Source organism: Poecilia reticulata, linkage group LG13 (genome assembly GCF_000633615.1).
Source record: "Poecilia reticulata strain Guanapo linkage group LG13, Guppy_female_1.0+MT, whole genome shotgun sequence".
NCBI classification, from domain to species: Eukaryota; Metazoa; Chordata; class Actinopteri; order Cyprinodontiformes; family Poeciliidae; genus Poecilia; species Poecilia reticulata.
Window position 1 is genome coordinate 8,362,406 of NC_024343.1, and position 26,520 is coordinate 8,388,925.

The following is a 26,520-nucleotide window of genomic DNA, read 5'->3' on the forward strand; positions in this document are numbered from 1 at the left end:
GGCCGGGATGAGGCTCAGTGCCTCCAAATCCGAGGCCATGGTCTTGAGCCGGAAAAGAGTGAACTGCTCCTCCAAGCCGCTCACCATGTGAAAACCTTCAGTTTGTTTGTCTCTTTTATTAGCAGGGGAGAGAAAGGTGTGAACAGGAATGGAGGGGGTGAAATCAACATCCTAGGTAGGATGTGAATTCCTACAGAGGGGAGACACAGAAACTAAATTAACACATAGATAGGTTTTACCGCTCAGGACTTTCCCAGGAAGATCTAAGTCACCTCAAACATGCTTGATTAAGGAAGATTTAATTCTGTCTCCCCAGTTTCAACAAATTTGAACACTAAACCTCTAAATAAAAACTAGTAACATAAAATTACAAATGTAAGAATGATAACAAACATAATAATTCTAACACTGATGATGTTGCTTTGAACAAATTGCTTTAATATTACTAACTAATGTCCAAGGCCCTCAGACATTAGTTAGCAATATGTCCATTTTCTCATTATCATCACTGCATTTAACACTTATGGGTCATTATGACGCATCTCATTCACTAATGTCAATTTGGTAGAATAACTTATTTTATCACACTGCGATAAACAGTTGTAGTACACTGACAACATGCTAGCCAGTGTTAAAACGGCAAGATCAAAGCTGGTAGTCATGGTAACCAGTGAGAATTGAAAGGCCGGCCTGGCTCTGTCTGCAGTCAGGTTCCACGTGCATCTGCTGTATTTACAGAGAATTTCTCTATACACAAAGCACCTCAGACGTAGAATACCTGTCAAGGATTGCTTTTTAACAAAAAATGTGCTGTTTGCTGAGTTAAAAAAGCAAAGTTAAAAAAAAAACACATTTCTTTAGCCTTTTGATTACTTGTTTGATCATGTGCTTTCCATTGTCAACTAAAGAGCAAGTCAAACTTTAAGCAGCTCAAACATTTAGCTGTTTAACAAGTGTCAAAATGTTATTTTTAAGTCTAAGATGCACAGAATACTAACAAGATAATATTCTAAGGCCTTATCTTACTTAGAGCTAAGGCCTTTTAGTAATAATTTTAGATGTAGAAAAAAACATCACATCAACATTGTCATTTATTCATACCTCTAGTCTGTTAAAAATGGGAACATGACAACTTGTTAAAATTGTATGAAGGAGTGTTTATGAAAACACTTTAAACTCATAAGAGTGAATGGTGCAGTCCATTACCACATAACGTTGTGTAAGACGTCTGGTTACATTCCCTGAGCTAAAGATGCTGGATAGATGCTGATCCAGAAGGTTAGGGAAGCATATTCTGTTTAGTGGAAGCTTTAACCAAGTGGTACTTGTGTTTCTCCTCTACAGATATTTTTGTATCATCCCTCCACGCCTCTCAACTCATCACATTATTACTTCTGCGGAGTAGCTGAGAATTTATTGATCCCAATATCCATTTCTCACCAGGGATCAGAACAACTCCAAAGTTGCTTCGAGCTATTGATTGTGGTTTCCAAAGTCAAGTGTGATGATTTTCAAGTAAATCAAAGCCTGAAGGAACTCTGCTAACCAGTAGCTTCTTTTGTACAAAGCTGATCATAAATACCTATTTACAAACTCATCTCAGAAGATGCAATTTTGCTTATTACTTCTTTGTTTTTATTTGCAATGTGCAAGATGGAAAGCGCAGAAAGCACCTCCACCACACTCCTTACATTTTGCTTGCCAGTCTTTCTACTCCAGTGGCAGATAGTTAGCAGTCCAGATGATCCCACGGTCTCATCTCAAATCTTGTCTGTCTCTTAAAAAAATAAACTCCCACCCCTCGGACTAAATCTCTTTATAACTCATCTGTTGGTCATCTTCACTAACCACTTACTCCACTTGTGAACTTGTGTCTACTGCAGCGTTTTTCTAGCAGTAGACACAAGTCTAGATGTGTCTACTGCTAGACACATCTAGCAGTAGACACTGCTAGATGACCTGAACCTGACCTGAAAAGGTCAGGTTTCTTTTCAGAAAGGTCAGAAACCTGACCTTTCTGAAAAGTAGTTCAGAAAGGTCAGGTTTCACACACTTGGCCCTTGTTTAGCCATGTCTCTTTCCTAGACAAAGCTAAAGGACCTACTGTTGCCATTAACTTTTTATTTTTCTTTAACTTAGAAAGTACACAGGATCTGTGCTTCTGTTTTTTGTGTGTATAATCCGTCTTCTCAAACTCCCAGTCAGATGGTTGTTCACACTGAGCCAGGTCTGGTTCTGCTGGAAGTTTCTTCCTGTTAAAACAGTGGTGGAGAAAGTACTCAAAAAATCTACTTAAGTAGAAGTACAAATACACAGACAAAAATGTACTCAAGTAAAAGTAAAACTACCACATTAACATTTATACTTAAGTAAAAGTAAAAAAGTAGTGGCTTTTAAAAATACTAAAGTATTAAAAGTAAAAGTACTTGCTGAATGGATTACCTAATCGCTAATATCATTAAGTTTACCGATCATATTTAATTTTAATACATTAGAAATGTGCCATTTTAATGATCAATGCAACAGATAAAGCATGTTTTTATTGTGTTTACTCTGTAACATAGTTTAGACTTAGATATGTGATTCTATGCATCATAATTTCAGGGATGGAAACATCTTGTCTCCTGTCCTAACATAACATGAACTTCACTTTTTTTGCCACTAGTGGCTTTTATTTATTAAGAAATCCAACCGAAAGGGGATGGAAAGAAGGTGGGTGGGAGAGGACAGGCAACCGAGGAACCAGTAGCAGAGTTGTAGTCAAGACCACCAACCCAAGACCAAGTCAAGACCAGCACCCCGTGCTACGTGACACACAAAAAAAAAACTTTTACCTATCAAAATTGCTTCTCAAATTGATCTGAAAGATCCACATTCCCATAAAAAAACTAGATATTAAATACTTAGAGCTGAAATAAATGTAATCAGTAAAGATCCGTCCAGAAGAATCGGATCGTTCCTGAATATCGTACCACTATATTGCACTTTGGTACCAGCGTTGTCCCATATATGCGACACCTCAGTCAACACCTCCACACAATAATTCAGCGCATGAGTGACAACTTTTTTTCATCGCAGATGCAACATGTGTCTCTGTACAGCTAGCTTTGCTAGCAACACGTCCACATAGCTTACCTTTCTTTAAGCTTTCCTTCCAAGTGACGCTAAAAGATGGACGAAGTCCCACCGTCTGTGAAAGCGAAGCGCCGCTGATTTTACATGTCGCCATATCTTATGATTTATGCAGCGCTATTATATGACATACATTAGATAGACACCTTCTCCCGCTCAGAGGAAACCACTGCGCATGTCTTGGAGCTCCGCGTGCGAGTAAAGGTGGAGGCGATGGGTGACAACAGACACGTAAGTCACGTAATTGATTGGATTTTACAGCGCCACCTTAAATCCTTCAACTTCACATTTTAACGGAAAAAAAGAGCAACGCGACTTCGATGTAACGAGTAACGAGACACTTTTGTAGTGAAGTAGAAAGTACAGATACTTACTGTAAAATGTAGTGGAGTAAAAGTAGAAAGTACCCATTATTAAATCTACTTAAGTAAAGTACAGATACATGAAAATTGTACTTAAGTACAGTAATGAAGTACTTGTACTTCGTTACTTCCCACCACTGCTGTTAAAAAAGTAGTTTTTCCTCTGAATGCAAGCATAATAAGACGGATTGCTGCAAAGTCAACAACCCAATGAAAGTGACCGTCCACAGTTAAGGCACAGAGATCCAGTTCCTTTCATACAAGATTAATAATATCCATACTGTAAGGTAGTGTAGGCACAAGGGTAAGGAGGTGAACAGAAAAATCAGCATCAGCCACAGGTTTCAGTTTTTCTGATGACTTTTATTCTTCCTTTAGACTGACATCTCGCTTAAGCTTCCAAAAACTCGCTTTTATAGCCAGTTGGCAATGCACATGTGCTTGACTGGACAAACCCACAATGAAACAGGTCAAACAAACAAAATCTAAACAGAGAAACAATAAAATTATTAATCTAATTTACAAACTCCAACATAATGAAATTGTCTGCATAATAAATCACATAGCAGTGTTGTAGTATTCGAGATCGGTCTTGGTCTCGAGATCGGTCTTGGTCTCAAGACCATTTTTTGATGATCCCGGTCTCGTCTCGGACTCGACCGCATTTGGCCTCGGTCTTGTCTCGGGCGCTGAGGACTCGGCATTTTATTTCAAGACTGGTCGAGACTGCAACTGTGAAAATATCGCTAAACATGCAGCATACTATCCAGTTTATTTGTTAACATCTTTGTTTTCAGGGGATGCAAAATACACCGATTAAAACACAGCCAATAATGTGACTTGCCAATTACGTGTTTATGTTCCCCCCCACCCTCACTTTCACTCGCACGCCGCGCTCCAAGACATGCACAGTGGTTTTCTCTCAGCGGCAGAAGATCTGTCTAATCCTCAGTAATAGAATAGCGCTGCATAAATCATAAGAAATCCGATGGCCACAGCTAACTCAGCAGCGCTTCGCTTTCACAGACGGTGGGGGCTACTTTTACCAACATATAACTTTTTTCATCACTTAGAAAAGTAGATCCGGCGTAAGCTCCGGCGACGTGATGTTAGCAAAGCTAGCTGTACAGAGACACATAAGCATTGTGATGAAAAAAAGTTGTCACTCACTGCTCTGAATTATTGTGCGGAGGTGTTGACTGACTTGTCGCACATATGAGACAACGCTGTGTCCAAAAGTCTGCAATGTAGTGATGCGACATTCAGGAGCTGTACGATTCTTCTGCACGGGTCTTTACTTATTAGATAGGCTCTCAGTGACACTCCACTCCAGTCCTATCAGATTACCATACGGTGTCAGAATAGCATACATCAAAGGTTCCCAAACTGTGGGGTGGCGCCCCTCGGTCTCTGTGATTCGGGGGGCGGAATTAGTGAATTAACTCCTTCAGTGTTGTTGCTGCTGTAGGAGTTCAGAGTAAAGAAGTAAAGAGTTATTGATTCTATTTTAACACCTCTAGATTTGATACGGAAACACTTTGTTTTAACACTAGATTTTAGCTACTCTTGTCTCGGTCTCGATCAGTGACGTGCGGTCAGGGGAGGAAGGTGAGGCAGAGCCTCACCTGTCATCATGGAAAAATAATATATAATATAAAATCATTTATAGTGCTATTTTCTTGCACTATAAAGTATCTATTTTTTACTTAGCCTAACCAATTCTGATTAGTTTTTCTTCAAAATCACTGGATTTTCGCATTTCCCATTAAAATGCTCAGAAGCGAAGCCGGTGAGGCAGCAGCGAGCTGAGCCTCACCGATTACGCAACCTTTCGCTAACTGCACTGGCTGCCACTCTATGGGAGCATGTTCGTCCTGTCTGTACGCCGGCAATAAAATGGCTAAGAAACATTTAATATATGGACTGATTTTCCATAATTTCGCTTATGTATATAATGTGCAGTGTTTTTTGTCACTAACTGTGTGTGTATTGTCTTTTGTGTGCTGAGGGGCAATCAGAAACGACAGAGAACAGACTTGAGGTGAGGCAGGCAGTTCTCTTGCCTCATAGCAGGGGGCGCTCATGATCCCAGATATTGTGACTGCACAACTGCACAGTGAGCTAGCCATGGAACTAGCCATACAGTAAATAAGTAAAGTACAGCGATATATTTGTTTTCTTCTCTCTTCCAACGTCAACATGAAAGACTACATTTCTACACTTAAACCGTTTTCTAAAGTGGATTTTCAATTGAAGAGGAGATAATAACTAAAGGAAGACCAAAACCGGAGATGAAAGTTTTGCTTCGAGACAGTTTGATGATTCTCAAACGGAGTAGAAAAGACATGCCGAGGATACACTTGGCTTTGGATGAACGGATATTTTTGTGCAGAATTAGGGGTGCATGGATTTCATTGATATGTAAAGGTAAGACGACAATAAGATGTTTTTGTTTAGTTTTTTAATTAAATGTGAGTTTTGTGGACTACAGTTAATGTTTAAATAATTCAGTAAAGTAGAAGCGGTAGCTAATCTACCACAGCAATTATTTATTAATAAAACATTAAGCCTAAAACGTCCTACAACAACAAACTAAATTGTTTTGTTCTGTGTGCAAAATTCTTGAATGTTTTTTGGTGTTAAATCTTAAAACATGAAGTTTCATTGTTGTCAGTTGCTATGGCAACGAGTCTGCGTAGCTTGGCGAATACAGATCACTTTGCTGTGGATCATAGCACGAAATTAATACCTACATTTCTAAGTTTCACTGAGTTAACGAGGCCATGGATGACACGTAAAAGATTAGTCTTTTTGCCCCCCAGCGTTGTATGCCTGCGCGAAATTTCCGTATTTCCAATAACATGCATGGTGTCTAAGTCATAAGCCTCACCAGCAATGATCAATTTGAGATCATTGCACGTCACTGGTCTCGATACACTCTGGTCTTGGTCTTGTCTTGGTCTTGGGTTAGGTGGTCTTGACCACAACACTTCCACATAGTACAAGATAACTCAAAAAGTTACTTTAAAGAAAAACAAACAAAGCAATACACAAAAAAAAACCCTCCAATTGGTAGAACCCTGCCAGGTCATCATCCAGTCATTTAAGCAGGAAATACTGGGCCGGCCTCTCCCATACTCCTGCCCTGCTGCAGATCACAGGGTCAAAGAATGGTGAGTAAAAAGGAAAACAAATGCCATAAATATACCTTGAAGCAAAGAAAACAAATTCAACCAATGGTCCAGAAGTAGTAGCTTTAATCTAAACATATAAATAGATGGAAACTGCAGCATAAGGCTAACACAAACAAACCCGGGATAGTAAGTGAAGCAAAGTTACAAAGTAATGTTTAAATTAAGCAATATAACCAACTATAGAAAGTAAGTGAATCAGAAATAAGAATAAGGGACAAGTGGTGAACACAAACTAAATCACTTTTGTCACACATACCAATAAGATGAAATCCTAAACACAAATAAGATTAATCAAAAGACTAATTTTGTCCTAGTTTAACACAAGAAAGTCTAATTGAGTTTACAATGTCAACTGGTCAAAAGTTATTCATGTAGGGAAGCCCAGTCAACTGCATCAAGTCATTGATTTTGCAGAAATCCCCTGTGCCTAACTCTTCAGAAATCAATGCATCCAATTTGTCAACAGCCATGCAGAAGCAGATGGGCGTAATATTACGGTGTTGACTCTCTTTCTGCAAACAAAATAATGCAATTTTTGTCATGTGAACTAGGGATCAATGAGAACTAGGGATGCTCCAAAAGTGATCGTCAATGAGGGCCAATCCCTGCCAACCGATACTGATCACCTGGATTGGCTGTTAATTTTTCTCTTTAAGAATAAATGCTATGTGATCTGGCAAAGTGGAACCATAAAAATTAGAGGTGTGCCGATCGATCAGCCACCGATCATAATCGGCCAATTTCCGTGAAAAAGTGTATGATCGGTGATCGCCGATCACGGTCTCTTGTTGCCGATCACACAAACCGATCGCCTGCATCTCATTTCGCAGCCTGCCTGTGCAGCTGGTCTCCTCTTTCCTTCACTCTGCGCAAACGCGCAGCAACAAATCCTAAGCGATGTGGAACTATAACGCACTGAGTGAATGGGGAAGTTTGCGTGTTGCGGCGGAAAATTGAAGCACGTGGGGTGAAGCACGTCAAATGCATCAACATGACCAATCTAATATGGCATAAAACAGTGTCATACTTGACGGAGTTTGACTATATCGAGACTCACTGCAGTGAAAAGACATATGGAGCGATCAGATAGCAGGTAAAGCAGCACACAGCTACAAACACTCACCCGGATTTTTAGCATGATGGTCAGAAAGCTAAACAAATAACCCGCAAAATTATTTAAGTCTTCGAGCTGCGGTGTAAGACGCTGTTCTGCTCTCGCTACAGGTAGTAATATTTCACAGACGGAGCGCCGCTTCTGCTCCACCTGGTAGTGACTCTCACACCAAACCTCTGCTTAAAGCTGCAGCATCTAACTTAAAAAAATAAATTTTACATACGTATGAAAACTTTCGCTGTCCTAACATGAGACAGATAATCTCGGAAAAAATAATCGATCTCCTCCCTGTTCTGCATAATTACTCCGCYCWGTCAGAAACAGCCACTCAGAACTAGCAGTAATCAGCTAGCCGCCATGCTATCAAGAAGTTTTCATTCAGTAACTCAGGATTGTTTATTGTAATGGAACTTGTATTTGCCTTTGAATGTTAAGTTTTATACTTGAATTTTTTGGCAATGTTGAGAGGTTTTATTGTGACTCTTTGCATTATTTAGCCTCTTCAGAGCCTTCATATGTTTTCAGTCAGTTATAAAACCTGATCGGCACATCTCTAATAAAAATCATCTAATTTAGACAAAATGTATTTTGAAACACCTCTGCCCCTAAACAACATGAGTCAAATAATCAGTTAGCTGTTTTGATTTAGTAACTTATTTCAATGTAACCTGCATTTGACTTTGAATGTTTCCTTTTTTACTTGACAATATTTGTTATAGGCAGGTTGTGAGATTTATTTGACTACAAATAAAATTTAGGAAAATATTTAAAATTTATTTAAATATTCTATTACTGATATCAGGTTTTTCAGTTGTCCTTTTGCCTGAACACTTGCTGCATTGTGCTTGCAAGATTTTTGTATGTTTTGTCTAAATTAGGGTGATTTTATAGCTCCTTTTTGTCAGATAATATAGCCAGAAGCATTTATACCAAAATAAAAAAATTAACAGCCAGTCCAGAAGATCGGTATCTGTGATCGGCAGTGATYGGCCCTCATGAGTGATCAGTATTGACTGCAAAAAAATCTGATTGGAGCATCCCTAATCAAAATCAAATGAGTTCATGGTGCATTTTWAAAATKTTCGATTTTTGAWACCAGGATCAAGACAAACATACAAAAATCATCAATGTATGGTATTTTTTGGAAGTTTTGATTGTCACTTTAAAAAATATGGATCCTTTAGCATAATTATATTTAAGTCTAGCKGAACTTCTTTYTCCCTCYTGTTTCTAACTGAAATCAGAACAGTTAAACTGTGTTCACTGTGCTTTTAAAATAAAAACAGTTTGTTTAATGTCTCCTCTCCAAGTTCCCTCCCACAGAGGAAGATGGAAGCAGACCAGTGTGTATCTGGTTGTAAGTCAACTCTGGCAGCTTCTCCAATGCACTGGGCTGTTGGCACGCTTTACCTCCTGAGTCTGAAGCTGAGTCTCYGGGCAGTGCTAAGGCTGAAGCTTTAGCTTACTTATACTCGTACCATGTGAATGTTCTGGTCCACACAGCTAAGAGATTTAGGATCATTTTGAAATACTTAAGTCAGCAATTTCAGTTCAGTAGTACTTGCTCTTGGATTTCCTTTTTCACTGAAAAGCCTTGAGAAAAACGGCCATGTTGGGGGAGAAAATTGTTCCCAAAACTCTGTTGTTTTTATGTATTGTTCAGGCTGACAGTAGAGATGCACTGATCCGATGTTAGAATCTGTATTGTCCCAATATTGGAAAAAAATTCTAGATCGGGTATCAGGAACAATGTTCCTGTCACTGCGTGATCTGGTCTGAAAGCACGATTCGTACCTTTGGTTCATTTGTCCATACGCTGAAGAAATACTTTTGGATTATTCTTAAAATGTACATCAAGAAAGTGTAACATATTTATTTACATTAATTAAAATACTACTTTTTATAAGATTAGCTATTTTCCTAGATAGCTTTATAATTATCTGTAGCACTTTATTTGAAGGTGTGTGAATAATACTCACATGACACTGTCGTAAACAAAACACCTGTTATAAACATGAAGGAGTCTTCATGAATATTTATGACTGCTGTCATTAATTGTCATTCGGTAAATGACACTTTTAATACAAAGTTGACATTGTTTAAAATGTATTTGTAAAGACAACATTAACCAAGACAATATTTTTTGTTTGGTTGTTTTTTTATCTTGGGGTAATTTATGTCAGGAACACATAATCAGAATTATTGAGAAACCAACAAAATAAAGTGTTGGTGTGATTCCCTGGTATGGCTTTAGAAAAATGACTGGTTTGAAAAAGAAAAAAAAAAGTGCCAGGCTGGAGGAACTTATATCTGCAGGAATGTTATTCAGTCTTTCTGAGTGGGTTGCAGAAGTTCTATTGTTTTCAGAACACCATTGTGATACGTAACATGCCACCAGCATCAGCTTGTTTTCTGTCCATCACTACAAGAAACCATATATTAACACCTAGGCCTGTCACGATAACAAATTTTGCTGGACAATTAATTGTCTAAAAAATTATTGCGATAAATGATAATATTGTTTCAAGACTTTTTGACACTGATTTAATGGAAATTGCGTAATAATGCATGCGATTTCCTGCCATACATAGATGCACTTTATTTTCAAAAGAACTAATAAACTAAATAAACAAAACAACCAAAAACAAAAATAAAATGGATTCTCAGTCTCCATAAACAAAAATCGTACTTGAATAAAAACAACATAAAGCCAAAGTGGAAATAAATACCATATTCAACCAAAAGAGTGCAGATTATGAAGTCTGTATACTATTGCCCTTCAGTAATCACTACATTTAAATAAAGAAGATGGGCACATCAGACTACCTAATGCAATAGTTCATACTACACCATTTTTTGGCCCTATTTTCAATCTTAGATCATTGGTTGATCTAACCGATCATCCTGCAGTGTGTGGTGTGTTACGGTAGATCTTTGTGGCCGCTCCGATCTAAATCAGGGATTTTCCCCGACCGAGATCGTTAACGTTGAATGTGACAGGTAGCCAATCAGAAAGCACGGATTCTCCTCTGTGCTTTCTGAGGGGAAATTACGGAGGGGAATCCCAAACAGCTGACACGGCTCAACCCGAAGTCCAGCGGACATTGGAGATGATATGTGGAAACAACATAAATATTTATTCAACATTTCGTGCAAAAAAAAGGGAAAAAAATGACAAGGGGAGTAGTTGGAGCCAAATTGTTACCTCAATTGATAAACCCTGTAAGTTTTCAGCTGTTCTTCATTAACGTGACATAAATAGGTTATAATAATTTTCATTCAGTCAGGACTTTACAATGACACTAGCCACATGCATTCTAGTAAAGCATTGATTAATGGCTGATTTTAAAATTAGTTAACTGGACTTGCAGCCATTATTTTGTGCCCATGTGGCTGGACACCACACGGCACAATGAACCCGATCGAACCGTTATACCTAGGATTTCTGTCGGCTAATGTGTGGTCTCTGAGGTTTTTAAAATGGGCCGACAACTCGTGTAGTGTGCGCTGGACATTAGACTAAGGAAATGAGGAAGGGAGGGTCAGTGGAGAGCACCAGAGTTTAGCCTTTTTTCATTCAGTGTCATCAACAGAAAGAATAAAAGGCAGGAAGAGACGATAAAGCCTATAATTAAAATGAGGTCGATAGGTTTAATTTTTCGTGCGATTAATTGATTTATCGTTTATCGCGTCAGGCCTATTATCACCTTATGAATATTCCTCTTTCAGAACCATTTATAGTCCATCTCTCAGTAGTAATGGATCCGGAGGTCACAGCCTGCAGGAAAAAGGAAACCTGGCTTTATGTTGCAGGATCCCATGAAGCAGACGTGACAGCAGGTCTTTGATCTGCATCTTTGGTTCTGGAGAATTCTTCTGAACCCAAACTGATCCAGTGCTTCATTAGACCTGGTGCACTAGTCATTTGTGTGTGTGTGTGTGTGTGTGCGTGTGTGTGTGCGTGCGTGCGTGCCTGTGTGTGTGTTTGCGCAGGCGTGTGTGCGTGTGTGTGTGTGTTGCGCCAGGAGTACAATTGAACACTGACTCATACCGTACAATAATAATAATTGAAAATGGACCTACAGTGCAATCACACACGAAGGATTGAGCCGGTCTTCAGTCATTATGCCCACTACTGAGACTCACTGATTAAACCTTCCCCACAAAACTAAATCAGTGGCTAATCCTCCTGCGTACTGTGTTGCTGGCTTGGGTCTTGGCCTGGAAGTGCCCAGAAGTGGAACAGAATCAGATTCTCAAGATCCAGGGAGGAGAAATGAGAACATGTTTCTGATTTTTTATTTTTTWTTTTTTTTCCTGGGGGCCATTTTTCATCTGCAGGCCAGACTGTTCTGAGCCAGCCCAGAGCTGCTGCTGGGAACTACAGAGCTCTCAGACATACACTCACACGCACACACATGCACACGCATACTAAACCTGTTCCATGATAGTGCTTTTTCCTTGTATTAAAAAGTGCAGTTTGTTTTAATCATTTTCATTGCTTTTTCTCTCTTAGAAGTTAGGCTTCAGAAAGATGTGCTGAAGTCCTGTAGAAGTGTAGAACTAGTAAAGGCCAGCATACTGATGGACAGCATGTAAAATACTCCTTTGTTGAGAAAACTCAGTTACTTCAGGTAGCTTTATGAATCTATATTATAAGAACATCTTATTGTATAGATTCTTTAAATTGAATTCGGTCATGTCCTGTTTTGAGGACATAACCGTACTGAATAATTTTGTCACAGAACTTGCTAACAAGACAAAGTGCTTTTCATTTTGCTTTTTCCCCTTGTCTGTTTTCATCTGGGTTAGAATCACTTTTTCCCCTTTTTTCCTATTAGTTTTAGATACATGGGAGATAGTGGTCCATGTTGTCTCCAAACTGTTTCAGAAATTATTTAAAACGGCAGTATAAGTTGCTGCTTTTACTGATGCAGGTTCTAGAAATCTCTTAACCTGACGTGACTTCTCTATAACATTATTTGCCTTTCAGTTCCAGTCTCCAGGTTCTCTTTTACTCACTAGCTTCTGTTCATCCATTCGACAACTGCTCACTTCCTGTGTCCATCTGTTATTGTGGTGTGTGAAGAAAAGCTCAACTCTTGTTTGTTGTAGAATGGGAGAAAACAAGGTTTTCTTCTCCAGGAGGATTATAGGGACGTCCTGTGGGATGTGGACTGTCTCTATCTCGTCGATCCCAGATTCCTTGTTTCTTTTAAGCCTCTTTTTGCTCCAGAGCCATTGTGGAAGTTAGCACAGGATAAACAACCCACTCAATATGTTACTGTTTTCTGTGGAGTCTCATTACATATCACTAGTCAAATTCAGAGTTGATTGTCCAGTGAAGTTCTAAAGCCAGCCCTTTGTTTTTCCAGGTCTATAAAGGTGAATTTCAGCTCCCAGATTTCCTAAAAGAGCAATCACAGGTACAGTAACACCCCTGCCTGTTGCTGAGCTATTTCTCTCTTTGGTTGTTGTTATTTCTTGTCACAGATTCATCTTTTTTTTATTGTCAGAACCTAATTTTAGTTAGACCATGTGGCTGTTAGACCATGTGGCTGTGTGGAAGATCAGTTTTAATGTTTCCATCTGCTTCCAGTTATTCAGCTCTCCACTGTGTCACCGTCTGATGTATCCTGTTGTTCATTTGTGGTGTCAACTCCATGACTGCTTCATGTTCTCAGTGTTAAGCTTAGGATTTATTTACCTCTTGTGTTATATTATATTTTAGAACTTGTCTAACCCCTGCTGGGGGTTTAGGTGTTTTGTTTCGAACTGCCTTTTTTGCTTGGTTGGTTGTTTGCAACTCAACAGTTTAAATGTGTCTGAATGTGGTGACTGTGGTGTTGCAGCATGCTGCTGGTTGCATCTCCCCCACTGACAGCAGGGCTGGCGCTTGAAGCTGAGCAGCTCTTTGTTCTTCTACACAGATGCAGAAGTCTGCAGAGAGACCCAACCCCAGTTAGAAGCAGAGGAGCACATARGTACAGTTTCACAGCTACCAATATGATCCTAATGATGAAAAATCCTGCAATGTTTGCAAACACAGATCTGACTTTTCACACACTGTAACGTCTTTTCTTCAAAGTTATTAAAAAAATATTCTTAAGAATATGTTGTCTTATACTGATGACATCATCGTCTGGAGCTCAAAGAGTTTTGTTTATTGCTTATTTGTAAATTCATTAAGAATTATTTTAAAGTAATATACGCCTTGTCATAACCACAAGCAGCAATGAATGTGTTAATTTTTTTAAATGAAAACTTGTCTTTTCACTAAATACATTATATGGTTATATGTCTGAACACAGTCGAGAGTTTTATTGATGATTGACTGTTTGCATTCTTGACCTGTGACTGAATTTCAAGAATATGGTTAAAAAGAACAGCATATTAATCTCATTGGTCGTCAAGTGCAACATGCTTCATATTTTCCAAAGTCTCTCTCTGATTGGCTGATCAGTTCTCATGATTATTGCTTCTCTGAAACTGATGACTTCCAAGACAGCTGAGTTCTGAGCATTCCCATCAACAGGATGCTCCTATTGCTGGCAGCTTTTCATTAAAGCTGCAATAAGTTCTTAAAACTGTCACTATGTTGTGACAGTGTAATATGAGACACATCATCTCTGAGAAGTGATCTGACATGTCAATCTATACAGCTTACAATGTTTCAGTGTTTCTTACAACAGTAAACTATAAGGAACAACTTACTGTTAGAGTAAGTTACTGTTACAGGAAAACTGTTTATCGATGGCCATGCAACCTACCCTTGGCATTCACTACAGGCTATGCTAGCTGCAGCTTAGCAGAGAGCAAGGGGAAGCAGGGGAGAGAGAATGAGCAGTGCAACACTAGATTTTGATTGACAGCACTAAACCCTGCTCCTTGCTGTGCAACATGTGATTGGTTGTTTCTAGTTAGCACTGGGAGAAGGTGGAAGAGCTCCATCTTTTTCTCAAAATTTTCTGCCTCAACAAATATGTAAAAAAAAAAAATTATAAAAGTACTGCACATACTGTACACATACTGCAGCTCTAAAGGGGCAGTATTGTGTGAAATAAACCTTTTTGAGCTTAGTATCATGCCATAATGTTATTGTTTCATTAAAAAACATAACTGGAGTGTTGCTTTGATTCTTTCATGCATGTTTGAGAAATCCTTTAATCTCCATGGCAACCACTCAAGAACAGTTGCTCTCACAAAGTACCTCCTATTTTCACAAAGCTCCACTTGGAACTTCAGCCTCTAACCAAGCTTCTGCCTCACAGAGCAACCTGCCCCCACGCAGCTCCTCCAGACTAGTGCCAGCAGCAGTTAGCAAACACCTGGCTGAACTATGAGTCTACTTCTCAGTCCAACGCTCCTAAGGACTGTTGTAAATAGGACAATGAGAAGCTTGTTTCTGTTGATGCACTGAAGGCCGAGTGTCTGACAGAACAGGAGCTTCGGAAAGGGACGGAGGCCAGTTTTAAGGTGTCAAAATAAAGTCATATTTCTTTTAAGTCATATTTGATCAATTTTTATACATTATAACAAGTGAAGATAAGTTAATTGATTGTGCTGTAAAATGCCATTGTGCCTGGAAAATACATAATGCCACCCCTACAAGTCTTAGTCCAATATTTAATCAGTGGACAACTCCAAACACCTGCTCTATTTGTTCTGGACTGATCTGTCTGCAAAGAGCCTGATTGCATTTAACGTGGAGATTTCACTGAACTCCTCTTAGTCTAGTCAGCAGCGCCCTCTGCTGGGCAGACAGTAAAAATAACCTTTAGAATTTCAAATTATACGTATCGGTCAGAAAGCAACTCAGAATAATGATCACTGACAGATGAGTTCAGCTGAGTAACCCTCAGCAGTTTACATACACAGAAAGACTCCTACAGCTCCTACGGGTCTGTGTTTCTCTGATTTTTATTGGTGGAATAAAATAGAGTTTTGCCAAACTCTCCATCTCACTCTGTTCCTGCGTTTCTGTCCAGAACTGGGTGGACTCAGGCTAAAAGTCGCCTCTCCATCTGCGTTGGACGTTGGCACATCCAAGCGGTCTCGTCTGGTTCCTCTTCCTGTGGGCAGCTCTCCCTCCTCTGCTTCAGGCGGACCTTTGGCCTTCAGTGTTGTACCTTAACATGAGAAGATGTGCCACTTCTCAGCACCATGGAATGTCTGCTGATTGTTATTTTGTGTCACATCACACTCATTAAGTTTGTAGGAACGACCTCTGGATGTTTAGAGAAAAAACTGTGATTCTGTTGTAAGAAACTCCAGTGATCTAAAATCAAACCAGTATATATATGAATGGAGTGATTCGCTTTCAGAAGCTGCAATACTTATTTTAATGTTTCATTTTTGTTTCAATGCCTTTTTATTGTGCAATGCCATAGGGTACTGTTTATTTTAATGTATCGGAAGTGATAAATGATGCTTTTAAAATAAACGTCTGTCTGTTGATGCTTTTCTTATATTGAAGATGTCATCAATCTTTTCACTTGGATGTGAAATATGCAGGAATATATGTGATTTGATTGATAAATTTAAGCACAAAACTGTTCTCTTGACAGTGATATTTATGTGGCCACAGAGATACTTATGGAGGGCTGGATCTTGTCCCCATGCCTTTAGTTTGACTCATGTGTCCTACTCCTTTGGGTTTGTGTTCATATTTTCGTAGTGAGCTTACATGGCTGGTCAGAGAGCGCAACCTTTCCATTCACAGAGCCACTTTTGCCCCTGCTGTTACAAACTAAAATTCACCTAGAGCCACAAAAGACAATTTTCTAAATATGTACTGCATAAAATATTTTAATATGGAAGCAGTGAAAAACTAATTTACCTATTATTATATTTTAAAATAAAATCAATCCTCTGGTACAACAGAGAAAAAACTATTTTGTAAAATGAGCTGAGCCTGTTCCATAAATATGGAAAGTAAAGAAAGATCGGTTGTATAGTCTGAAGCTAGTTTCTTTTAAAAATCTGCTGCATATATTCTATGCAGATATTCCATAAAAACTTTAAAAAAAAAACCAGAATGACCATTTCTTGTTGCAGGCATAATCATAATCATTTCCTTTTTTGGTTTGTAACAGCCACAGTAGGGCCGCAGGTTGCAGACTCCCAGCCTATTAATGCTGCCTGTGAACTCCCACTAGGCAGCAGCATTTACAAGCTCAACTCTTTCTAGAAAAGTCAGGGTAAGAACTGTATATTATACTTAAACCAAAGTGTTCCACCATAGCAGTATGGGCTTTGCCTCTATGATGAAACTCAACATATTGTACAGGCTCACATTGCAACTAGGCCTGTCGCGATAAACGATAAATAATTTAATCACACGATAAATTAAACCTATCGACCTGTCCAGCACACACTACACGAGTTGTTGGCGGACTGTCGGCCCATTTTCAAAACCTGACAGAAATCCCAGGTATAACTGTTCGATCGGGTTCGTCGTGCCATGTGGTGTCCAGCCACATGGGCACAAAATAATGGCTACAAGTCCAGTTAACTAATTTAAAAACCAGGCATTAATCAATGCTTTACTAGAACTGTGATGCATGTGACTAGAGTCAGCGTAAAGTCCTGACTGAATGAAAATCATAACCTATTTTATGTCACGTTAACGAAGAACAGCTGAAAACCTACCGGGTTTATCAACTGCGGTAGCAATTTGGCTCCAGTTCCTCCCCTTGTCATTTCTATATTCTTTGCACGAAATGTTGAATAAATATTAATGTTGGTTCCACATATCATCTCCAATGTCCTCTGGACTTCGGGTTGAGCCGTGTCAGCTGTTTGGGATTCCCCTCGTAATTTCCCCTCAGAAAGCATAGAGGCGAATCCGCGCTTTCTGATTGGCTAGCTGTCACATTCAACGGGYTGCATTGACGCTTCCAGTCGGGGGAAATCCGTGATTTAGATCGGAGCGGCGACGACGATCCACCGTAACACACCACACACTGCAGGATGATCGGTTACCAAATCACCAGCGGCCAACGTTCTAAGATTGTCTTAAGGGGGAAATGGGGGCAAAAAAATCGTGTAGTATGAACTACTGAATTAGGTTGTCGGATGTGCCCATATTCTCTATTTAAATCTAGTGATTACTGAGGGGCAATACAGATTTCATATCTGCACTCTGGGTTGAATGCAGTATTTATTTCCACTTTGGCTTTATGTTGTTTAGCTTTTATTCAAGTACGTTTTTTGTTAATGGAGACTGAGAATCCATTTTATTTTTGGTTGTTTTGTTTATTAGTTCCAGTGTTATGTGTTCTTTTAAAAATAAAGTATATCTATCTATAGCAGGAAATCTCATGCATTATTACGTAATTTCCATGAAATCAGTGTCAAAAGGTCTCGAAACAATATTATCGTTTATCAAAATAATGTTTTAGACAATCACTGCAAAATTTGTTATTGTGACAGGCCTAATTGCAACTAGTGATTACCCATCATCATTATGAGATGGGATAGAGACGACCTCTCCCGTTCCTTCCTGCCATCAAGTTATCTCTCATCTGTCCTCTTATGCTGCTTCTTGTTTGTGCCTCTCTGTCACAGTGCATTTTACTAATTAGTGCTCTGCTGGAAGGAGTTGGAGGATTTTTTTTTTTTCTCAGATTATCTTTCTTGTACCGTTAGGCTAAAGCTGCAATGTTTTATGTTTTTAAAAAGTTTTTCTACATATTTCTTAGAACTGTCTATGTCCTGAGTACTTAATCCTGAACTTTAACAAGTTTCAACTAGAGAAGAAAAAACTACCAGCTTGAGATTTATTAAATCTTTTGTCATATTGTTGAAAAGTTTTGCATTTTAAATGCTTTTTTGGCTTTGAAGCTGCCTGGGAGTGAAAGAGGTGCAATAACTGCAGCAGACAAGTCTCGCCTTGGGAATCCTCTAGAAGCCCCACTAAAATTGAGGAAGTTATTTCAACTTTTTCAATGTTAAATTTCCACAATGTGCATAAAAAATGTTGATAGAAACACAGCTAGTATTTGGAAGAATGGAATGGAGCAGACCCAGAGAAGGCAAGGTGTGGCCCGGCCCGAGTTGGTTGTCTGTTTTTTTTTTTTTAACTTTCAGATTAAATCATTGCCAGTTTATTCAAGATAAGCCAACTCTGCAGTCAAATGCATCCATATGTACAACTCATACAATCTGCTTTTATGTTTATTTTTAAATATTAGTTTCATTCTCACTTTTTGCAATATTGTGTAAGCAGCGCCAAACACCCTTCTTTTTGTAAACAAGTTTGCTGAAAACATTTATCCATCTTATAATGATTATAATGAATAAATCAATCAGAACATATTTAATGCAGTTAGTTCACATTTCTTAAAACACCAAGCAGTTTTGTCCCGTTTCCATTATTGCAGCATCGTTTCATATTTTATTGAAATAAATGAACAGCAAACTAATGAACCACCTCTTCTTTAATAACACGTTACATTCAAGGCAAATGATACATCCTGACCAATACACGTTTGGCAATGCAGTCATCATTAGCTCTCTTAAATAATTTTAAATCTTAAAGTCAGTGCACAACATTGATAAAGAACACTTAACAGTCAATGTATAACACAGTCTGCACACATTCTGCATCTCTGCACAGTACACACCTCCGATTAGTGCTGTTAGAACCAACAGAAAAATAGATCTGAAAATAAGTTATAGATTTATATATTTATTTATATATGTTCAGTCTGAATACAAATAATTGGGCTTTTGGTTCATATGTATGTACAAGCAATATAGACTTTAATGGGGTTCACAAACAACAGAAATTGCACAGTAGTTAAGAATTCAAGAACACTATTTCCAAAAATATTTTACACACATAGTAAACAGTCATTCAAGATGCAGTATGAAATTGCACATTGTCATCATGCCACAGAGGGGGCTGTTTCAAGGCTTTGGTACACAGTGTCCTGAATGGAAGAAGTTCTGCCACAGACGCCCGTTCCCACCGTCCCCCAACCTGAACCTCAGTCGCCACGAGGGAGAGGGAGCAGGCGCTGTGGCAAGGTACATCCACACCACCACCTGTTCTTGGGATCAGACTAACATCAGAGAGCCAGATGACTACAGTACATTTCAGGGTTTGGGGAAGACTCTTGGCACTTGTATCACAGGTGGAGGTCCATGCTGGATGACCAGAAAAATGCAGCCATGTTGGACATGTTGAGAAGGGTCACACTGATGGTGCGGAGAGGAAACTATCAACTGGCTCTGGTTCACTCCAGAGCCAGAAAGAAATGTACTCAAACTAGCCTCCTACAACACCGATCCACCAGATGCAGAGAAAATTATGCCTTCTCTGGACATTTAAGATCTGAATCAATAAAATGCTAAATGTTTTTTTTGTGTGGCTTTTTTCATTTAGGCTGGTTATCAAATTCCAACTGAACAATTGCAGCCACTTTTTCCAGACAGGATTGTTGATGCAGCAAGTTTAATAACGGCATGGTGTCTTCAAATCACAGCACGATTCTTCCCAGTTTAAAACTTAAAAGTGTAGAGTTCCTCTTCCTTTTAACTTCTGTTATTACGCTTCATTAAAGTCAGACAATACAGATTTTCTCCAAATATTTCTGACACTGACTGTTGTCCTTCTATAGCAGCAAGAAATTTGAAAAAAATGGAAAGACCAGAATTTAGAAGTGATGCTACAATGAATAGCTGTATTGTTTTGTGCCTTAAAACAGCTGGTGTAGTTTAAATATTTTTTTTGCATACCCTTGTAATCCTGGTTAGTAGAGCAGGGCTGCAGCCTGACCCAGCAGTGACTGGGTGAGAGGCGGAGTCAACCTGAACAGGTAGAAGGTCCATCACAAGCCAGTTCAGGAACAACCACACACTCCCTCACACTGGAGGGCCAGTGTGAGGGCCCTCGCATGCTTAAGGGATTATGGGAGGAAACGAGTATCTGAACTCAGAAAGTCATGTGCAAAGTAGACATTACATCTTGCCACTGGCACAATCCATGGACTCCAACTCCAGGAAGTTGGAGAATGGTGGCACAGCATGTTTTTTAATGACTTACTGAGTGTACAAACTTATTCATGTGTGATTTAATTGCGCTTCTTATTTAATTGACAATTGTGGCACAAATGTGGTTGTTTTACATTAGCAGAATATTGACAAAAGTTTTGTGTAAATTTGTAATGGAAATGCAGCTTATAACAGACTGGGCAAATCATAAAATAATTTTAAAATGTGTTCTGATCAAGGAGCTGCATGCTGGAGCAGGGAAAAACACAGTCTGGAGTCTTTCTGGGTGGAGCTTGCATGTCCTTCATGTGAATGCATGGGTTTTCTCCAGGTACTCAGACTTCCTTCCAGTCCAAAAATATGACTGTTTAGTTAGTTAACTAAACAGTCAATATAGAGCAGCTGCTCTATATTGCCCTTTGGGATGGATATGTGTCTATGTTAACCTGCGATGGAGCTGGCAACCTATCCAGGGCGGACCCCACCTCTTGACCAAAGACCGCTGAAGACATGCTAGTGAGTTAAATCACAGTGTGATTTAACTCACTAGCATGCAGTCAGTTGTGGAAATTATATCACTAAGTTCATCCTAACTGACCCCCAGCCCCTTTTAATGACCCACCAGAGAAATTAAGTCTGTGTGCTTTTCCCTTTATGGTTGTGCTGTTCTGGTTTGTTCCCCACATGCTTCAAACACATAACGCCATGTGCAGGAAAACTGGCTGCAATTCATTCACTGCCGCTTCATGCCTCCGGCAAGTTGGATGCAGCCTTCATAAGCACCACTAAGGATACTCTAGGTGAAAAGTGCATCTAAGTACCTTGGGCTGTCAATAAAAGGCAACATTTGTGGTTACAATGAAAGAAACATTAAAAAGGTGGTGAACGGCTAAAAACACACATGCTTGTAGAAAACACTCGAGAAAAGGTAGTTGGCACAGTTCATTTGGTCACTGATGAAAGCATCTTCGTGGCAAAGTCTTCTGCTCATCCAACAATGTTGTGTGTAAATGCTACCCTCTTGGGGCCTCCTGTGGTGCTGCGCTGAGGAACATGTTAGGCAAACGGACGGCGCTTCAGTTTTCCTTGCTGGCTTCCCAAATGAGGAGTTCCAGAGTCAGTAAAAGGAAGGGACTCTGGGAGAAGAGCCAGAACAATGTGTGGGTTCTCATGCACACACACTGTAAGACTGGGGGGCTGAAAAATGCGTTCACAGTGTGATTTAACTCACTAGCATGCAGGCAAATCCAAATGTCTGAACAGACACCATGGGCATTCCAGGTGAAGGAACATGTAAACAGAACGCAAGAGTCAAGCAGTCATGTGATCCTCCCCAACTTCCACTGGAACCCCCACCAGGACCTTTACTGGCACCCCCACTGGAGCTCCCTCTGGGACCCCCACGGGGACCTTCACTGGGACTTCCAATAGGATCTCCTTTGGGATCGCCACTGGGATTTTCACAGCTCTGGATGTGTAAAGACCAGGAAACTGTCTTTAATACCAGGCTGCACACACACTCCCAGTCCTCCCAGTTATCCCTTGTAGAGTTACTTGTTGTCCATCAGCGACTGGACTTTGTGCACCAGCTCACGTGCCATCCGCAAGATAAGCTGCACATCATGACGTTCTGCCATCTCTGCCGAAGAAGACACATGTAAACATCCTGTGCAGCTGGTTCAAGCAACAGCAGTTCCGACAACATCCCTACTGCACTCACTTCCAGAAACAATTTTGTCATGTTGTCATGTGACAAACAGAAATTCCAATGTAATTTATGTGAAAGACCAACATGGTGAAGTGTTGTCACTTCCCGAATGAGGAAGTGACAAATTGTCAGAAATTATGAGGAAAAATTATACAGGGTTTTCCCAAATTGTTAGCATTTAAAATATTAGAAAAGTGTGTTGGGTATTTATATTCAACCTGCTTAAAAAAAAAATTCCAACTGTTAGCCCTAAATCTGCAGTATGTAACTTTTATAAAAAAGTATATTTTAGACATTTGTTAAAACTGTCACTGTGTCACTATGGTATGAGAAACATAATCTGTGAAAACCAATCGAGCTCCTCCACCTCCTCCCAGTGCTAACTCGAGACACGCAATCAGAGCGAGGAGGCGGGTCTTACTGTTGTCAATCACTTCGTGTGGCACTGCTCACCGCTTCTCCCCTTTGTCCTCTGATTTACTGCAGCTAGATTTACTGTTGCGAATGCTAAAGCTAGTTAGCATGACCACCAATGATGGCTGATCAACGCTTTTCCTGTAATGGTAAGTTGTTTCTTCACCATCTGCACATTTAGCAGCGTGTATATAAGGGTGATTGACCAACCCACTAAGACACTCCTCCTACTTCTGATTGGTTGTTTTCTGTCGGGACGGTGCATGTCTTCAGATGGAAATAGTAGAATCTGTCACAAAACATACTGTCATGACATAGTGACAGTTTTAACTATTGGTGGTTTGTGATATGGGTGACGTGGGCAACTCCCCAGGCCGGCACCTTGTAGGGGGGGGGCAGCATGGGCCTTCAAATACCCACTCCCTTACACCTGGAGGATGTGAATGTTGATAGTGCCTAATGCAGTCCCTCCCCCACACTCTCCCCAATCAACAGCTTCATGGAGGTGGTAGAGGGCGCCGGAAAGGCGGTTTGGGACAGGACATCTGGTCAGAGTGGATGGTCAGCTGCCAGCATAATGTTTAGAGTCACTATGTCATGACTCTAAACATACAGACATAGTTTCACTAGAAAGGCTCAGATCCAACTACATTAATGTGGCAAGACTTAAAGGGCTCTCCATCCAAACTAACTGAGATTATATGGTTTTGCAAAGTAAAGGTTAGGAATTATTTCAGTCTTTATACCTTGCAGACATAGTAGTGACACACACCACATTACAAAACATGTGGTTTTGCAGCTGCTGTTAAATATAAGGTATTAACTTATGCTCCAGAACTTATGAACTTATGACCTTCTCTGACTCTGTTAGTAGCAGACTGCTGCATCCTAACAATTTTCTGGTTATCAAAACAAACTCAATACATGTTTACATCCATGCTGGTATCTGTACATATTTTCTGTTCGCAGTTTTTTATTGTCACTTATTGTAAATTTAATGCTCAAATAGACATGTGCATTTTATACATTTTTAAATTAACAGATTCAGTTGCACATTTCTCTGGACTTGAGTGTGTTATTTTATATCTACACTGTAGCCTTTAAATTAGTTTTTTGACATTTGTCCAGGGCTGCACAGTGGCGCAGTTGGTAGAGCTGTTGCCTGGCAGCAAGAAGGTTCTGGGTTCGATTCCCGGCCCCGGTCTTTCTGCATGGAGTTTGCATGTTCTCCCTGTGCATGCGTGGGTTTTCTCAGGGTACTCCGGTTTCCTCCCACAGTCCAAAAACATGACTGTCAGGTTAATTGGCCTCTCCAAATTGCCCCTAGGTGTGAGTGTGTGTGTGCATGGTTGTGTGTCCTGTGTTGCCCTGTGACAGACTGGCGACCTGTCCAGGGTGTACCCCGCCTCTCGCCCGGTACGCTAGCTGGAGATAGGCACCGGCACCCCTCCTGACCCCACTGAGGGACAAGGGTTTAAGAAAATGGATGGATGGATGGACATTTGTCCAGAGTGTTGTACTCTATAGTAATATTAACAGGAATAAAAAACTATTCCCTGATGATAGAAATGTGAATAACATGTCGTACCATTAAAGAACTTAATGATGTCAGTGAAGTCCATGTTGTTGTCTATGATGATCTCACGGTACAGCGTAACCAGTGCCAGGGCCAGGAAGAGGACGAAGTGGCGAGATGAGATCCTGGGAGCCACCCAGATCACCTCCCAAACTGCAAAAACATCCTCATACAGAAGCTCTGCACACAAGCACGCACGCACGCACACATATATACATATATATTAAGGTTGGGCAATTGGGCAGATTCAACCCTTCACCAGTTGCTTTTCTTAAGAGCAATTTTTTTTTTGCCTGATCGACTCTATTAACTACCATAATAACTTCAATGAAGCCAAAAGACGCAGCCCAAAGAAAAATATATTAAATTACCAGTGGAGAAGACTTCAGAAGGTAATGTCCAGGATCCATATTTTTTTGCCAAAATGTACATGCATTACCTTTCAAATCAACCATTCAAATTTCTCTCTCAGACCGCAAACCAACCTTTTATAGTCTTACTTTTATACTTTTATGGTCAGAGTTCATTTGCATTTACCATTGAGAGACATTTACATGCAAGGAGCTCTGTATCCATCTTGGGCTGTTCACTGAAATACAAAAAGTAAAGGTGCTTCTACTCAATACTAAGCAAAGAGTCTCAATAGTTATGACAATGTGGTATTTCAGTTTTTCTTTTTTACTAAATCTGCAAAAAAAAAATTCTACATTTCTGTTATTTTCTGTCAAAATGGGATGCTGAGTGTACATTCATAAGAAATTAGGGGTGTAGCAATACAATAATTTCACAATACAATACGATGTACGATATTCTGATCACAATACGATATGTATCACAATATTTGGCAAACAATATAATTCGATAAGATTTAATGCATTTTTACAATTTTCTGAAAGATTTTAAAAGGACAGAGTGATTTTAGTGACATTTTGTGTTCCATAGACTTGAATTTAATTAACTGAAAACTGATTAAAAGCACCAACTACACAATACCTGACTCTGATTGGCAGGGGCGCTGCCAGAAATCTTGGGCCCTCTGAAAAATTTTTTCTTTGGACCCCCCCGCGCAGCTGCTGTTAAATTTTTTTTGAGTCTATTTGCCCCACAAAAAGTGTCAGTTTTAAAGCCTTGCTTTCTTTGGTTCAATACTGATAATTAGCACAATATTTACTGCTCATGAATTTAACATTCAACAGTCCACATCCAGTATGCAAGTAGGTTGTTGAATTTTTTTCTATTAGTTTTAGATTACTGAAATATCTCTCCCCAGGAGCAAGTCAAAAGCAACGTGCAACTACACATAAAGCAATCCAGACTTCTAAAAAATGCTATGTAGTTGCATTTTATTCAAGCTGCAGTTTAACTTTAATAAAAAATATGTTTTCTCCATATTTGTTAAAGCTGTCACAATGTCGTAGCAGCTTGTTATGAGACAGATAATCTGTGAAAACAAACAATCTCCTCCATCTCCTTCCTGAATTACTATTACTGGTTAAAGTAATGCACCGTTCTGACCAAAATTCAGAACCGTTCAGAACCAGTAGGACGCTCTTAGCACTGTCAATTAGCCTCATTCCCTCACTACTAAATGTGCTAATGGGGGAGAAACAACTTATCATTACAAGAAACCGTTTATCTGCCGTCATTGGTAGCTATGCTAACTAAATTGAACATTCAGTTTAGAGCTTGAATCTGTGCATGGCACAAATCGAGGGGGAGGAAGGATGAGCAGCACCACATGAGATTGTGATTGACAGCACTAAAACTCTCCTGGTTGTTTCTAGCACTGGGAGAAGGCAGAGGAAATACATTACCTCTCATACCATATTGTCACAACATAATGACAGTTTTAAAAAAATATGTGGAAAAAAAAATATTTATATAAAAGTTACGTACTGCAGCTTTAATTTCACTCAGGAGAGGACAGGTCAGGAGGAGCGTGTTTTAGAGCTTCTGCTCACTCACTCGTCTGTTAAGTGTTAAAAGGCATAGGGAACAAGTTAAATATATGTATATGTTGG

General features: G+C 39.6%; 2 protein-coding genes across 10 annotated transcripts in view; one reads left to right on the forward strand and one right to left on the reverse strand.

The window, feature by feature from the left end:
- tpst1 (tyrosylprotein sulfotransferase 1) overlaps window positions 1–16,272 on the forward strand; it is a 69,339-nt gene extending 53,067 nt beyond the window's left edge. The window contains exons 4-6 of one of the 4 annotated variants that reach the window (XM_008425225.2): window positions 13,178–13,228; window positions 13,733–13,786; window positions 15,791–16,272. In XM_008425225.2, the coding sequence (XP_008423447.1) occupies window positions 13,178–13,228; window positions 13,733–13,768 (87 nt within the window). In that variant the 3' untranslated portion in view covers window positions 13,769–13,786; window positions 15,791–16,272. The remainder of the gene's footprint in view (window positions 1–13,177; window positions 13,229–13,732; window positions 13,787–15,790) is intronic. The other 3 variants (XM_017308194.1, XM_008425226.2, XM_008425227.2) reach the window with 3 other exon arrangements.
- A 2,899-nt stretch (window positions 16,273–19,171) lies between these two features.
- Window positions 19,172–26,520, reverse strand: part of sgsm2 (small G protein signaling modulator 2) — a 180,538-nt gene continuing 173,189 nt past the window's right edge. For all 6 annotated transcript variants that reach the window (XM_008425221.2, XM_008425222.2, XM_017308193.1 and 3 more), the window contains 2 exons: window positions 24,512–24,679; window positions 19,172–22,440 (listed from right to left, as the gene is read on the reverse strand). In XM_008425221.2, coding sequence (XP_008423443.1) covers window positions 22,352–22,440; window positions 24,512–24,679 — 257 coding nt within the window. In that variant the 3' untranslated portion in view covers window positions 19,172–22,351. The remainder of the gene's footprint in view (window positions 22,441–24,511; window positions 24,680–26,520) is intronic.